This window comes from Watersipora subatra, chromosome 6 (genome assembly GCF_963576615.1).
Source record: "Watersipora subatra chromosome 6, tzWatSuba1.1, whole genome shotgun sequence".
In the NCBI taxonomy this organism is placed as follows: Eukaryota; Metazoa; Bryozoa; class Gymnolaemata; order Cheilostomatida; family Watersiporidae; genus Watersipora; species Watersipora subatra.
The window spans coordinates 12,673,734-12,692,204 of NC_088713.1; the positions used below are offsets into that span (position 1 = coordinate 12,673,734).

The 18,471-nt window shown below is 32.9% G+C and overlaps 1 protein-coding gene across 2 annotated transcripts in view; it reads right to left on the bottom strand.

Moving 5' to 3' along the window:
• LOC137398582 (putative adenylate cyclase regulatory protein) overlaps nucleotides 1-18,471 on the bottom strand; it is a 132,450-nt gene that overhangs the window by 9,837 nt on the left and 104,142 nt on the right. For both annotated transcript variants that reach the window (XM_068084745.1, XM_068084744.1), the window contains one exon: nucleotides 6,509-6,651. In XM_068084745.1, the coding sequence (XP_067940846.1) occupies nucleotides 6,509-6,651 (143 nt within the window). The remainder of the gene's footprint in view (nucleotides 1-6,508; nucleotides 6,652-18,471) is intronic.

Here is an 18,471-nt window from a genome sequence, read left to right on the forward strand (position 1 = left end):
ATTGGTTTGAAAATTCGTTTTACCATTAAAGATAATGCTGAGCTGAGATGGCGAGCAATGTATGTCTCGTAATAGCATATATAATCAGTACAGAAATTGTCTAACTTAAATTTCGAGAGAAATTCTTGTTCAAGAAAACCTTTTGTTTAGCAGTGTTTGTTAGCATCTTGGCAAAATAAAATATATAACAAAACGCTCTAATTAAAGATTGAAATTCAAAGACTTGGATGCATATCATGAAGCAAAATCGGCATTTTTTGATAAAATGGCTTGCAGTACGCATACTTTATATAGTATGAGCCATAGACCCGTAAAAGACTTTGTAGACTTGTGGTTAGACGATTGATTATAAACATGAAGTTACAATACAGCAAGGTGTGAGATATTCATTCAGAATTTTTTCAGCTACTTGTATAACTAGACATACATTTTTAATGTTCAACTCACAAACATATTTATACATATATCTACTATATAAACGGCAACCGTTGTGTGTGTGTGTGTGCGCGTGCGTGTGCGTGTGCAAATGTGTGTGATTGTGTGTCCGCCTTATAGAGTAACGTACTTTTTGGACTATTACCCGCTACTGGATATCTAGGGTGCATTAACGGGAATCGACAGTTAATACACCCCTCTATACATAACCTATTCATCGATTTCACACAAAAACACGTCATATCCAGTTAGCACGCGCCTCTTCTGGCGCCCAACGACACTGTTGCGTTTGGAACAGAAAATTTGCTGTCGTGTTAAAAAGAACCGTCCTGGGTTTGGCAGCCTATACAGTTATACAAATGTACTTATCAATAAATAAAAAGAAATTAATGCATAGTAATTTAGATGCGATTAATTTTTACTGCCAACGTCTGCCGAAATGGTCACGGGAACGCCGGTTTCTTGCGGTCACTGGAAAACGCAGTCTTCTCCTACAGAATTTTTAAATAAAAAAGGGAAGTGTTTTTGAATCAATGTTGTATCGTCTATGAATTGCCACACTTCCACTACATAACCCTTTCAATTGCGTCCGTGTACACAGTTTGCTATCGGCCTACTGTCAGCCATTTGCCGATATTGCTTATCATGTATACATTATTTTTTCAATTTCAAATTCGAACTAGAATGTTTGTTTAGGTTATATATTCCATTTTGCCAACATGTTAACAAGCACTGCTATACAAAAAATTTGTTGTGTCTGTACTTTGTGCATTTTAATTATCTGTGTAATCACAAAAATCTGAATCAGCTATAATTTCATCAACATTAAGTAGTTATTTGTTTTGTAACTCGAGGCATTTAATGAACTCGCACACAAATTTTTAGTTTTTAAGTTTGAGATTCTCAAACGAAGATTTCAAAATATTTCTTTAGGCTAACTTTATGGAGAATTCTCTGGACAACACTGTCACTACTATAAAAGTCTTAAAGATCGTTGGTTATGTTATCAACGAACAATAAAATTCAGTTGCCAACAATTGCTGGAAAAGTCACAAATATGCGCCTACGGCAGTCGACCATAGAAAACGCATAAGTGAGTCTCTTCGGTGAAAGGGTTAAAAACGTTGGATTTGCCACTGTTTGTGATAGTAAATATGTTCATTTCCTTCCGGAGCTGAGTTACTTTTACTTATGTTCCAGCTACGAGTACTACAGAGCTACAGCTACTACAGAACTTGCATGGGCACTCCAAGCGTTGCGATAGGCGACGGTGAAAAGAAAGCGAGCTGTGTATATCACAAAAAAGCACACCATCTCATTCAATTTTAGAAATGTTTGAAGCAGTGCAACGCCTTCCAAAAAGCCTACTGCCCAAACACAGGAGCAGATTGATTCCCGTAGAGAAAGAGACCGAATTCGCAAAGCAGCAGCTAGATGAGCAGAAACTGCAGAGAAAACACAGCTACGTCCACAACAAAGCGGAACTGCTACTGCAGCTGCTAGAAGCGCAGAGACTACTGAACCAACCCAGCAGCGACTCAAACAGCTCCAAGCAGCCGCTACTTCGGCCAGACGTGCAGAAACCTCCGAGCAGATGCAGCGGCGGCAAGAACATGATGCTCTCGCTACCACAGCTGCTCGGCGAGCTGAATTTTCTGAGCAGATGAAACGGCGTCAACAGCGAGATGCACTAACTACAGCAGCTGCTACCAGGCGCCGCGTATGGACATAAAACTTTGCACTGGACTACAGTCCGGCAACACAGGATAGGGCCAAATTTTTCTATGGGACGGATGTAACAAAATGCTCCACATGTAATGCCTTCCGTTGAAAAGGCAAGAGGCCATATATGTAGTTTATATAGTAGACTTTATTGATATTAAATTTTATCAACACGACTGCATTACTGCTGCACAGTTTGTATATACCATGTCAAAACACAGGCTATAAATGAAGAACTGGTGAGTCATGATTAGTGTTTCAAGCTTGTAGAAGTCTCAATTCAATAAATGCTGGTGATAGCTAAGCAGTGCAATAGCAAAATATTTTCTAGAATTTCTTAAAATATGTAAAACTTTTCATTGCAGCTACAGTTTGACTACAACTACGACTACAACTACAACTGACAGCTTGTAGTTTAAAGAACTTCAGTTTGCCTAGCAATGTCAATTTCATTATCATTATCAATTTCATTATTTGTGTACAAAATTAGGACAATTCTGATTTGATTGGTTTGAGACTGATGCATTGTAGTTTAGCTGCAAGACCCATTGCATATTTGATTGGTCTTTCCAACATTATTGACATGTACAACTGCATATGTGTATGAGTCAGACCAGCACAAAAATTTCAGTAATTTGCATATTTGGAGTTGTTTTACAGTAAAATGACAACTCTCAATAAAACTATTGCTTTATGTAAATATGTTCCCGAACACAGGTAATGCAGCTAGTATATTTATATATATGTGTGTGTGTCCTAGAATGTGCGTGTGTACTACAATATTTTTATTCACAATTTTGCTTTACACTCTACATATACATACCCATTTCATTGAACTTTTATTTTGCTAGCTGAACTTCTAAACAGTCATCGCCTGAATAGGCTCTAAAATAAAAATAATGAAAAAATAAAAATGGTTAAAGATGAGTATTATTAAAAACAGTAAGTCACGCTTAATGTTTTTTGCCATTATCTATTGTTTTTTAAAAGCAATTTTTTAAAAATAAAAACTAATATTTCGACTCTACTCAATGCATGTAATTTTTATTTGTTCCATCTCAAGAGAACAACTCTGGAAACGACACTTTTGCTATTTTACACCACAATCTTTCAAAATTTTTTTATTGTAATTGTAGCCTAGATTAGAAAGCAGGCAATATTTAAAATGCAACAATCATCTTACACTGACTGATTGATTGTCATATTTTTCGCCAGTTGACTGATCAACTCACGTGGCTGGGTTTCAGAAAATATGTTAAATGAAAAAAAATTGCAAGCCCAACTCATTTACATTTTGAGGTACCCCGTATGCTTGAAACTCAAAAACAGCCTTCAAAATTTAGATCGTGGCATAAACACAAGGATTTATGATAGGTAAGTTAGGTTTTGTTTTAGGTATTATTCTTGAGATAAATTCACATGAAGCAATTTTCACCATAGCTCAGACTGAGTTAATAACTTTAAAAGACTGGTAGTTAGGCTTTATGACAGATTTGAAAATGTGTGTTCAAGGCATTAGACATAACAACACAGGCAAGTTTTGTCTGGGGCATGAGACTAGAAATTTTCCTTAGGGTTTTAATAATGTACAACTATCTTTATCCGCGTCCTAAGTTATGATAACAATTTTACTTTGACGTTACCACGATAAAATTTAATACAACTCGTTGCCTTATATGCGATGAAGATGAAGAATTATGTGATAATAACTATAAATTCACTGATAATTTCGCGTCAGCAAACAATGATAAACGCGTGCTTGATGGATATGATGTTACTGAAAAGATTTTCAGAATTAGTACAATTTGTACAAATTTCTATTGTTTTCAGTCCTAAGAACTGTGATACCATTAGCTTTTATTTAATTCCAATAATTGTATGTTGCTGGACTTTTCTTACCTGTGTTTTACCAAATATCAGTAAATTCTGGGCATATTTATGTCTATTTAATAAATGTTTCAAAATTTCCCATCGATTGACAACTGGCTCGGGTATATTGACACACAATGACATGGAAGACCAGGCTTCAAAATGTTAAATAAATTTAGGAACATTTTTATGGCACTAACAGCTTCAGTGAATCTTTATTGATTTCTCCCAATACCAGTTATTTAATAAATAAGCTTCAGTTTCACGAACTTCAAGTAGTAAAATAATAATTTTATTTCCTTGCTTGTTTAAAAAAGTGTAATAATTTTCTGAAGTAACCGATAAAGCTTATTAGAGTTTGCTCTAGACATGGTCCTTATTAAACATTCTCAAATCATTTTTTGTAAGCTTGCTAATTGCCGAGCTGTTAATAAAAGTGAATAAGGAAAGTCAAGTAGCAAATATGAGACATCTCATTCAATCATTCATATTGCCTCTATTATCTTAGCATACAGACATGCAGACTAGGAGTTAGTAAACAGCTCTGTAAAATCTTCTTTAATCAAGGGGTTCAATCCCACATTCATCACTTGATGGGGTTGCGATATTTAGCGCAATCGTAACTGTCCATTGGCAACTAAAAATGATCACAAATAAGAACTGATATTTAATACTTGAATATTTTTAAGTTTAGAATAAGCTCTCGGATAAATGCAGCATACATGTATATAACTGACTCACTGGATAATTTTTGGCTCGTTCTGAAATAATTAATTATTACCAAAAGTTTTTTGCTGACATACAATCAATGATTTTGCTGTAAAAGCTGGATTTTCTCTCAAAAGGGTTTAGCCTAAAGTTTATTTTTAAATCAGCAGACAACTTTTCACAAGAAACAATTAATTTGAAATACAAAGGCTACTGTGAAACCTCTGTTGAATTTTTACAACTTTGAACCTTTAAACTTTTCCTTTGTAGAAAGGCTTCATAAGAGGTAACATATAAACTATAGGGTGGTGCTGTATTTCATAATCTATGTCAACAGCTGCTCTCACTTCATATGGTGTTCATGATTAGTTTAATCTTATCATTATTCAAATCGCTTCGAAGTTTTTAAGACAAAGGTTTACACCACGTCATTGACAAACAACAAACTGAATTCAGACCTTAGTGACTTTGAATCAGAGTGTAGTTGAGAGTATTGCAACAATGGCTCTTTTTAGGTCCGCTGTCAATAAACTATGGTAGGGACAACAGCAATGACCTATTTAATTGTTGTTGATGTAATCTTATTAGTATTATTGTAATTCCTAAAATACTTATAATATACTAGTATAGGCATTTTTATAATAAATAAAACTGTTTTAGTAAATTTTTGGATCATTTTGTAGACACTTTTCTACTGATCGTGTTCTATTATTTGTCCATTAAAATCAATAAATCTCAAATGATTCTTAAATAGCAGTAGCAATCAATTAAAGAGTAGCATCATTGATCCATATCTGTTTTTATATGGCAAGGTCAAATGCTTAAGCAAAATGTTCTCATATTTCCAGAGTGACTAAAGTGCCGACTTTCGTTTTTTAATGTGAGATGAAAGTATTATAAACATCTGAAATATTATAATATCTAAAATATTTGAGAAAATGTTAAAAGATTTCACTACAGAAATACAATTAGGTAACAGTTTAGAAATCTTTTTTCTCCCCAAAATGATTTTTTTTGAAAGTTTGAGACTATGATATCAATCCCTGAAGGCAGATTAAATAGAAACCTTGCAACTTTAAGCAAACTATTACCAAAATACATTAATGAACTATTGACACAATTTATGTTGGTAAGTTGGAGTTGATATGAGTAACTTGCTACACACGGGTTTCATAGTAAAGTATTTGAGCCTATTTTATCACATAGAATGTGTTTTGCAGACCAGGAGGGCAGCCAGTGTCTCTGACAATAAATAATAACATAACAATCGTTCTGGTTAGACCAAACATGAGTTGTTAGATTAATTGACCGTAATTGATGAAAGAAGTCAAAGCTTAAGCAGTATATGTAATCTGGTTTCCATTTCATCTTACAAACAACCTATTTTGTAGTGAACACATTGGACAATGTGCAGTAGCAGTAAGATTGTAGCACAGAAACATGGAAAGCTAAAAAGGTCAGGTTATCCACACTATCAGATTCATATCAATGTACATTGCAGTCAAGTTCAATCTTTAAAAATACAGATTTGAAGGATGCATGATTTGTAAGGTTTCAGGTAATGCATTAAGAAAGTTAATGGACAGTACATGACAGCAAACAATTTGCAGTAAGGGCACGAATCACTTGTGGTAAGTGTCTATGTTGTTTTAAAAAGTATAGCACACTGCAAAATTACGGCATACTGCACAGCAATTATATAGATCATTTACAATGTGTGAAACTTTTTTTAATGCAGTTGCTAAAAGTGTTTGATCAGTAAGCTAAGAATTACCTCTTGCAATGTGTTTCTCTGGAGATTCAGACTTGCCGATGTCAATGTGAATATGTTCTGGCAATCTTCTGAGCACTGAAGGATACACTTCAAAGTTGTTTCCATCGAGGCACAGCTTTTGGAGATTTGTCAGTTTTTCTAAACTATAAGTAAACAATTCATGCACACTTAATATAGTCTTGTTTTGCATAACCTCAGTAGTTGATTGAGACTATCTTCTTTAACCGCTAATGTAAGTTTGTTTAATCTATAAAACAGTATCATCAATTTTGCTACACATTCAACTAGCCCTCTCGCAATCATTAGATTTTGTAATCGTTACGGAAGCCAACTAGAATTTTTTTTTATTTTCTAGAACAACAGCTTGTTGCTTTTAAGTTTTTCTTATTTCCTGATGACTGCCTACAGTAACATTTAAAAATAATTTGATCATTTAGCCAAATATCATAAAATAAATGTTAGGCCACCTAATATGATTTTTTTTATTTATGTTAAAGTTATATACAATATGAAGAAGTTAACATGATATTGTTTTTCAACGTTGTTGCCGATTTTTGTCAGTTCCATAGTAATGTGTGGATAGATCCAATAGCAATAAAATACTGAGTGACTCAGGCATATGAAATGTTCACATGGTCAATTGGCTAAACTACGTTGCGAACTAACCAAAACATGTGATAAATATTTAGAAAAAGCTCAAAACTTCACAAGCAATACACAGCAAATTATAAAACTCTTTTGTTTACTGAAATACAGCTAGGATAAACAAAATCGGTCGAGATTACTTTTTGCCTCAATTTTCATTTGAAGCAGACTACTCGCAGCAAAAATATTTTTTGTTGTAGATAATAAATTCAGACAGCTGTTGACAAAAAATATTTTCATGTATCAAACAGTTTGAAGTAAATGACTATGGGCTATATCTAGACAATATTGTGTTTGTAAGATCAATTTTAGTTTTTTGGCAGAAGCCATTTGAATGGCATTTTTCGGCGTTGAAACTAAGTTGAAGCATTGCAGTTGAAGATCAATCATAAATAGTTAAAAAAAGAAGAAAGATAAGTATGTGTTGACCGTGTTATTAATTACAAGAAATTTCCCATACTGAAATTGAAAACAGACAATTTTATGTGGTACAGTTTAAAAACTCGTATTACCTACCATCACAGCAAGTACTCTGGTATAGGTTGTGCATGAGCAAAACTGATGATTATAACAGAAAGTGTTAAATATTACAGGCAAGTTATTATTGCGTTGTTTACTATATTGGTTTGCATAAATATATATATATATATATATATATTTATATATATATGTGTATGTATATACATATATATATATACATATGCATAAATATATATATATGTATATATACCCATATTTCAGAGTTAGGAGTTGAATAAATATATACCAGTTAGGAGGTTTCGGAATATAAAGGATTAGGAGTTAACGCAAATATATATGGGTAAGCCTCCTATATGGTCTAATTTATCTACATTGTAGATATATATATATTTATTCACCTCCTAATTATTATATATTTTTATGGAAATTTTAGGAGAATATGGTATCATACAATATATATTCATCGCCTTATCATACTTTGTACATATGCATTCTCGAAAATCTGTCAAAATTTGGAGAATGTCTAGATGGTTGTGGTAAATTACATATCAATTTGAAGGTAAAATAATTCATACCTCAATGAGTAAGCAAAAATAATGATTACCAGTTAGCAGATTGCTACAACTTACACATAAATTAGAATGTTACCATTGTAACTTATGTAATAGTCACAATGGAAACATTATATAGCATGGCACAGCTTACCTACCCTTTAGTAAGATGCCGTAATCTATATCATTTAGGAGTTTGCTATAACTTGTTTGTTTGAGAGGCTGCTCTGATTTACATATAATAAAGTATGTTGCTATAACTTATAGATCACTTGAGGAAATGCTATAATTTGAATTTCACATAGTTGGTAGCACTTATCTATATATCAGTGAGAAGGCTGCTATAAGTTATATATTATTTAGGAGGCTGCTGCTATTTATAAATTGTTTTGGAGGTTGCTATAACTTACATATCATTGCAGAGGCTGCTATGAGTTACATATAGTTTAGCATGTTGCTATCACTTATAGATCACCAAAGACCTTGCTATAATTTGAATTTTTCATAGTTGATAGCTATTATTTATATATCAGTTAGGAGGCTGCTATCGATTATATATTAATTAGGAGGCTGCTAATATTTATATATCATTTAGGAGGTTGCTATAACTTACATATCACTGCAGAGGCGGCTATGAGTTACATATAATTTAGGATGTTGCTATCACTTATAGATCACATACGACCTTGCTATTATTTGAATTTTCCATAGTTGATAGCTATTATTTATATATCAGTTAGGAGGCTGCTATGGATTATATATTAATTAGGAAGCTGCTGATATTTATATATCATTTAGGAGGTTGCTATAACTTACATATCATTGCAGAGGCTGCTATGAGTTAGATATAATTTAGGATGATGATGTCACTCATAGATCACCTAAGACCTTGCTATAATTTGAATTTTCCATAGTGCATAGCTATTATTTATATATCAGTTAGGAGGCTGCTATGGACTATATATTAATTAGGAGGCTGCTGATATTTATAAATCATTTAGGAGGTTGCTATAACTTACATATCATTGCAGAGGCTGCTATGAGTTACATATAATTTAGGATGATGCTATCACTTATAGAACACCTAAGACCTTGCTATAATTTGAATTTTCCATAGTTGATAGCTATTATTTATATATCAGTTAGAAGACTACTATGAATTATCTATTAATTAGGAGGCTGCTGCTATTTATATATCATTTAGGAGGTTGCTATAACTTACAAATCATTGCAGAGGCTGCTATGAGTTACATATAACTTAGGATGATGCTGTCACTTATAGATCACCTAAGACCTTGCTATAATTTGAATTTTCCATAGTTGATAGCTATTATTTATATATCAGTTAGGAGGCTGCAATGAATTATATATTACTTAGAAAGCTGGTGCTATTTATATATCATTTAGGAGGTTGCTATAACTCACATATCATTGCAGAGGTGCCATGTGTTACATATAATTTGGGATGTTGCTATCACTTATAGAACACCTAAGACCTTGCTATAATTTGAATTTTCCATAGTTGATAGCTATTATCTATATATCAGTTAAAAGGCTGCAATGAATTATATATTACTTAGAAAGCTGGTGCTATTTATATATCATTTAGGAGGTTGCTATAACTCACATATCATTGCAGAGGTGCCATGTGTTACACATAATTTGGGATGTTGCTATCACTTATAGATCAACTAAGAGTCTGCTATAATTTGAATTTCATATAGTTGGTAGCTACAGTACTATTTATATATCAGTTAGGAAGCTGCTATGAATTATATATTAATTAGGAGGCTGCTGCTATTCATATATCAATTAGGAGGTTGCTATAAATTTCATATCATTGCAGAGGCTGCTATGGGTTACATATAATTTAGGATGTTGCAATCACTTATAGATCACCTAAGACCTTGCTATAATTTGAATTTTCCATAGTTGATAGCTATTATCTATATATCAGTTAGAAGGCTGCTATGAATTATATATTAATTAGCAGGCTGCTGCTATTTTTAAATCATTTAGGAGGTTGCTATAACTTACATATCATTGCAGAGGTTGCTATTAGTTACATAGAATTTAGGATGCTGCTATGACTTATAGATCACATAATAGTTTACCATAATTTGAATTTAATATAGTTGGTAGCTACTATTTATATATCAGTTAGGAGGCTGCAATGAATTAAATATTAATTAGGAGGCTGCTGATATTTATATATCATTTAAGAGGTTTCTATAACTTACATATCATTGCAGAGGCTGCTATGGGTTACATATAATTTAGGATGTTGCTATCACTTATAGATCACCTAAAACCTTGCTATAATTTGTATTTCCCATAGTTGATAGCTAATATTTATATATCATTTAGTAGGCTGCAATGAATTATATATAAATTAGGAGGCTGCTGCTATTTTTACATCATCTAGGAGGTTGCTATAACTTACATATCATTGCAGAGGTTGCTATTAGTTACATAGAATTTAGGGTGCTGCTATGACTTATTGATCACATAAGAGTTTACTATAATTTGAATTTCATATAGTTGGTAGCTACTATTTATATATGAGTTAGGAGGCTGCAATGAATTATATATTAATTAGGAGGCTGCTGCTATTTATATATCATTTAAGAGGTTTCTATAACTTACATATCATTGCAGAGGCTGCTATGGATTACATATAATTTAGGATGTTGCTATCACTTATAGATCACCTAAGACCTTGCTATAATTTGTATTTCCCATAGTTGATAGCTAATATTTATATATCATTTAGTAGGCTGCAATGAATTATATATAAATTAGGAGGCTGCTGCTATTTTTACATCATCTAGGAGGTTGCTATAACTTACATATCATTGCAGAGGTTGCTATTAGTTACATAGAATTTAGGATGCTGCTATGACTTATTGATCACATAAGAGTTTACTATAATTTGAATTTCATATAGTTGGTAGCTACTATTTATATATCAGTTAGGAGGCTGCAATGAATTATATATTAATTAGGAGGCTGCTGCTATTTATATATCATTTAAGAGGTTTCTATAACTTACATATCATTGCAGAGGCTGCTATGGGTTACATATAATTTAGGATGTTGCTATCACTTATAGATCACCTAAGACCTTGCTATAATTTGTATTTCCCATAGTTGATAGCTAGTATTTTTATATCATTTAGTAGGCTGCAATGAATTATATATAAATCAGGAGGCTGCTGCTATTTTTACATCATTTAGGAGGTTGCTATAACTTACATATCATTGCAGAGGTTGCTATGAGTTACATTGAATTTAGGATGCTGCTATGACTTATAGATCACGTAAGAGTTTACTATAATTTGAATTTCATATAGTTGGTAGCTACTATTTATATATCAGTTAGGAGGCTGCAATGAGTTATATATTAATTAGGAGGCTGCTGCTATTTATATATCATTTAAAAGGTTTCTATAACTTACATATTATTGCAGAGGCTGCTATGGGTTACATATAATTTAGGATGCTGCTATCACTTATAGATCGCCTGAGAGTTTGCTATAATTTGAATATCATCTAGTTGGTAGCTACAGTACTATTTATATATCAGTTAGGAGACTGCTATGAATAATATATTAACTAGGTGGCTGCTGCTATTTATATATCATTTAGGAGGTTGCTATAACTTACATATCATTGCAGTGGTTGCTATGGGTTACATAGAATTTAGGATGTTGCTATGACTTATAGATCACAAAAGAGTTTACTATAATTTGAATTTCATATAGTTGGTAGCTACTATTTATATATCTGTTAGGAGGCTGCAATGAATTATATAGTAATTAGGAAGCTGCTGTTATTTATATATCATTTAGGAGGTTGCTATAACTTACATATCAATGCAGAGGTGCCAGGGCTTACACATAATTTGGGATGTTGCTATCACTTATAGATCAACTAAGAGTCTGCTATAATCTGTACAATAAAACAACAATCTGTATAAAACAACAATAATTGTTGTTAGAACTTACATATTGTATAGTATGTTAAACTTTAACATAGGAATCAATAAATTTGTATTTAAAACAACAACAGCCACCATGCTTGATACTAAAAAATTTCAACTAGTCAAGTACCATAGAATGGTCGTTGCTTAGTCACCAAACGGAGTAAATTTATTCAGACGTCAAGTTTAATGCGATATTACAAAAGCCTCAACAACAAGAAGACTCTGCTGCCAGTTTAATTTTGCAGCTTCTTGAGTAAGTTGTGGGCTCGGGCATAAGTCATCATTATAATTTTCAAACACCAATTTCTTTTAACAGTATACAGCTCTGGCCTTTTTGGTAGTTTGCCTCAATCTTTCGATCATGGCTTTTTGAACTCTCAATTTTCTTTTAGGCTGCATAACTTTCTGCTCACTAAAATAAACGAATAATGTAACTCAATATTTATAAATATGGTCTATGTTATAGTTTCTTATTCAGTCACATATCGCTGCTGCACTGCATACAAAAACTTAAAAAACTTAGTTGGTAACAATGCATTGACGCAACTCAGTTACTGTGATTGCTAAAATGAAACACACACATCTTTGCTTGCTGTGCATATTATCTACAGTAATAATATGAATTACTTGCACAACATACTTAGTTACTCAATCTAACATACAATAACAGCAATGTCTTTCTATTCATCTTAAGTCACTCTTAGAACGTTAAGTAAAAACATTTCCCCACACGGGAATGGAGTGTCAGGTTGCAAAACCTGCGCAATACCACAGCACCATAAATTGGGTAGATTCCCAACAAGCCCATTGTGCCTATGTAGAACCCAGGGAAAAACTTAATGTCACATAGAGAGCCAATAAAAATACAATAACATTCTATCTTGAGGGCATTTTCGCTTTTCAAAACTTCTTTCTTACTGCAATTTATTGTTAGCAATGATCAGTCGGGCTGGACCCAGCACAGTACCAAATTTTTTCTAACTTTAGATCTCTTGACTTTGGGTGGTTTTGTTGATCAATAGTAATACTGAGTGCTATTATTCACATTTTACCAGTAATAATAATGCCCTGAACTGTCAAGAAATTGATAGAACATTCTACTCAGACACATTCACTTAAATTTGGAAAATGACCCAAAAAGATATATTTCTCATTGTGTAGTGAATTTCTGATTGTTTTTAGTCAAGCACAGCGTTCTAAGTAATTTTTTGGGCTTGTCGGTTTGACAGTAAGTTGTCAGTAGACTGGCTGCTGCGGCATATTTCCTTATATTTGGTTTTTCTTTAAAAGAATTATTATAATTTATCTTAGAGCTTGTTTCTTGAATAGTACATCATAGTGTACAGTGCAGTACAACAGATTATATCTATTGTCGGTATTGTATTATCTATCATAGTCATTGTTTTATGCACATTTTCTGTACATAAAATAATAGCTAAGACTGCTTGATACAAAATAACTATACAAGTGCATTACTGCGGAGTTGGTCTCTTTTAGTCTTCAAAAAGAGCACATTTATTGACAAATACAACGCAATGATAATAAGAAGGTTCAACAACATAAAAAATTCAGCTGGCATTTTTTCTCTTTAGCAAGTTGTTGGCTCGAGCCCGAATCACTATAACACTTCTGTTAGGCAGCGTTGAGTGTATAGCATCCAACACTGATCTTGTTGGCAGTTTGCCTGATTTTTCAGTCCAGTGCTTGTCAAATTCTGATATTTCCTCTGCACTTTACCGTTTTCTGCTGACTGAAATAGTAAATAATGTGAATTATCATTTATAAAAATCTGATAAGCTATGGCTTTGATGAATCACATATCATTGCTCAGCTCCATTCAAAAGTTAAATAAGCCGGTTTATGTGCGGCAAGTCAAAACAGAATTGACGGTTTCTCAGATACAAGTGAACAATAAGGACATTAATGCTCGTTAGTGTCATTTCTCATTTAGTAATATAATACTTAACCAATGTATTGTTATTCAAAACACACATATACTGTAGAAGGTACTTTGATGACCACTTCTATATACTACTTTAGTAGCTAATTATGAAACTAAATGGTGTGCCACTTGTGTGCATGCGATAGAGCAGTTTGGATTTCTATTTGCTTCAAACTATTAGAGAAATGATCAGGATTAACATTCATTGAGCAGTCTCAATGGCCAGTGTTCAGAACGATTGCTGCTAAGCTTAGTGTGACCTGACTGGGTAGCTATTTATTGAGTCATTAATTAGGCTAATACTTGACCTATGGGGTCAACCACTGTGGTTAAACATGCATTGTTCAGGTGTTCATTGAAACCACTAATGCCTAGATTGCTCTAGATACCTAAATGCCTCTGACTAGGAGAGCTATGTTTTGTAACCTGACAGCAGCAGAACACAAAGACTAGTGTCAGCATTTATGTAGGCAACGAATTTGACTGAAATACTTGAAAAGTTAGACACCTTTATTTTTTCTACTGCATTTGAGCTACAGCAAAATAATCACGCTTGTTTCCCTAGTACATTGTGTTAGTTTAAAGCCACTTATCATAGCATCACCCACATTTAATCTGATGTCTGAAAATCACTCTTCGGTGTTGATAATCCATGTATGTCACTATGCACTTATTTAAAATCAATGCATTTTTGATTAGATGCTACTACACAAAGAGAAATATACCCTTGGGTTCTTTTTTTAAATTCATGCATTAGTGATTTGCAAATATATGAAAGCAGAGCCTTATTTAAAACTAAAATCTTTTTGCGTCGATATTTGCAAAGTTATGCTTGCTATTTTAACCTTGACCCAAAACTCCAATATTATAAAATTCTGAAATACAGCTAAATTGACATAAGGTAGAATCTTAATTTGAAGGCCATGTTCATTTGAGTGCTACTCTAGATGTGTTGAAAACTAGAGTGTCACCCTTTAATTGACAACCACTTCCAGCTGACTGCGACTTCAACATTCTTTGATCTTAAGATCCGATTTTGGACAGGATGGATAGAAAAATGTTGACAAATTTTTACTAACAATGACTCAGTTGCAACAATAGCAATTAATACTTTTGTCAATGCGTATTGAAGCGAGTTTTCTAACTTCTAAGCTTTACAGTGTTTTCGTTAAAGCTTTGAAAGCAGCACCGTGGAAATAATTAATAACTCTATCAGGCTGATAATAATTTTATTGTTTAAGCGGCCTTGATAGTTCGGAATATATGAAAAAACGGTTTAGCAAATATGATGAATTCTGTACTACTATTTGAGGCTAAAATTTCTTGCACATGCTACAGCATTAGAATAAGCAGTTAACGATGGCATTTTGCAAGCTCAACGCCCAGTGTATATGTTAACACTGGATTACAGCTTAGTTTGTGTGTTATATAGTTTTTATGTGTTTTTTTCAAAAGAAGTAACGTTCACTTGAACGGTGGCGTTCTATCTTTAATCGTCATGTATTATAGTACAGGTCTAGTAGAGGAGCGTTTAAATGAATGGGGATTCAATTAGAGATTACATAATATTTTATTAACCCTTTCACCGCTGCATGCGCATTTAGGCGAAATCAATGGACGACCGGCATATGTGCATGTTGCGAATTTCCTGGCAATTGCGTAGTAACTTAATTTTATTATTCGTTGACAACATAACTAACAGTCTTTAAGACTTTTAATGGTATTGACAGTGTTGTCCAAAAGTTTCCCTGTAAAATTACCCTAAACTCACGAAGCAATTTTAAATTTTTGTTTAGGACTTTTCAACATAAAAAGAAACATTTGTTCTTTCTGATTTTCGAAATATTTAGTGCTATTATAGCTTTCGCAAGTACATCCAGAATTGAAAACAGATAATTACTTATGTTGATAACATTATTGATAATTGTTGATGACTGACGGATTAAGATTTCAGTGATTACACATATAATTAAAGTAGCAGCTCCAATAGTGACTCCAATGGTGGTCAAAGTAATAGTTTCGTAAGAGTAAGGAACATGGTAGAGCATTGGTTTTCGAGATTCGAAGGGATCGTAGCTTCACATAGCATTAGCAATGCACGAAGTAGGAATGCATTAAGTTTTTTGAATAGTACTATTTTTTAACGTGTTGGAAAAATAAAATCTATAACAAAAAGGTTTTAGATAGAGTTGATGCTAATAAAGATTGAACATATATTATGAAGCACAATCGACAATTTTTGCCACTATAATTGGAAGGGTTAAAAAATGCAGTGCCATGGCATTCAAACATAGATTTTATAGTAATATTATTTCTTATAAATTTTTTGAAATAAAACTTTTATTAATGTGGCACGCTCTTGTGGAAATTAACCGTTAATCAGCAACATACCCCCTTCAAGAAAGCGTCCAGCTGTGCTTCGTACCATTTTCCATCTGGTGGATATAGTGCTTGGATGCGGTGACCAGGTTTCTACCAAAATAAGCAAAACAATTTTAATAGCCCAAACAGATGTTATGCAGATTAAAAATTGATGCAAAAAATGCCTGATGTTTTTAGGTTTGTCAGCAAATCCGTGTCCCTACCTCCCATTACTAAAATTCTATGAAGCAGTAATATTTTATCTCTTGCGATATTCTTCTACAAAATTGAAACATAGATTTTAAAGCTTCAACAATTTAAAGGATTTCATTTACTCCAGTCACTTACTTATGACTCAGCCTCTAGTTTAAATCCGTATCAAATTACGACTAAAATGCATCATCTTGTTAATTACAATGAAAATAATACATTATCATAACTTTATACTGCTCTAAGCAAGCAAAACGCCCTATCTGAAAAGTTTTTCAAAATTCACTTTTTTGTGCTTCAATGTAATTTAGGTTGAGATCTAACATGTCTCGAAATTTCATATATCTGAGACCACCAGAAATAGCACTTTTCACAATGTGCAAAATGCCCTATCCACATTTACCACACATAAAGTGGCAATCAAAGCTCTCTATCTGCAGATACAGGGTTTTGATTGGCCTGAACATACACAAAGTTGGACATTATGAGCAGCATTATGTAATCAAAGAGTATATAAACAAAGGGAAGCGAAACTGAAGCATATATATTTGGTTGTTTTAAGGCAGCTCATACAAGCTAGTGCACTTCTAAGTGCTCATCTTATTGCTATACTTTTTATCATAATATATTTATTATGACAGGACGATATCTAAGGGACAAAAGTCTCGATTTAAAGATCCGACTCAGAGATTTGATGAAAAATTTGTTTTAATTACATGTCCATTGGAAGGTTTTGCTTTTTTAAAATACTGACATTATTGCACTCAGTTGTTTGCTTTAAATTATTTTCAATAAAAGCGTTCGATCTTTTTTAAACTACTATTTTACTTACTCCTTTCATTTCATGACATCAGGTTTGAAGGATACCTAGATCTTTGATCATCTCTTAACTTTTGAGCTAAATATGGCTATTACAGGGCTTTAATCCATGTGTTGACTGGATGAGTAATAGGAATTGCAACATATATCATTTTGTTGACTAATTGCGGGTTAATATCAGAATGTAAACTTGTAATCCTTTGATAATCCAGTCATGGCAAATGGTCTTGTAGCAAACTAACAATGAGAAACCAGTCCAATTATGCAATCAAAAGACCCTATCTGCAGTGATAGGGCTTTTTGATTGCCTAGTGCCAGCTTAGTAAATTGTCAATTTAAGCAAACAAAATGCCCTAAGTGAAATAACTCCTTTGATTTTAAAGTTTCACGAAAAAAAAATTCGGTAAAGATTGTTGGATATCTCACCATAATAAATAAAAAAACAACTAAAATACTGCTAATACTGATGCCAGGCTCGACCAAAACGCGTTTGTGCTTGTGCTGAACAATTTACAAATATCAAGATACAGCGTTTTGCTTGCTCAGGGCAGTAAAGTATAGGCTACTAATAATTCTGCCTGTTTGGTGCTATCAATCAGCTAACACTACTAATCAGAATAAAAAGCATCCATAATTATTTTAATGCTTTTTAAAAAGTTACAAAAGTTAGGAGCATCGACAGAGTCACAGATATTTATCAATTGCTGGCTACTGTGCTATATGTTACCATAACAATTTTAATGTGTGTCAGTTAATCTCACAAAGCTACCCTCGTGTATAATTACAAAGTTATTATTTTATGAAAATTAGTAATACTTTCATTCTTTTAGCATTATAAAATTGGGGTTTCTTGACCTTTTTAACTTGACAATATTACGATCTTGCAATTAAGGCAGTAAAATCAAAATCCAAATTAGCTGCGAAAACCTATGCATTGTTGTTTGCCGTCGCAATTTGATGACATGAGTAA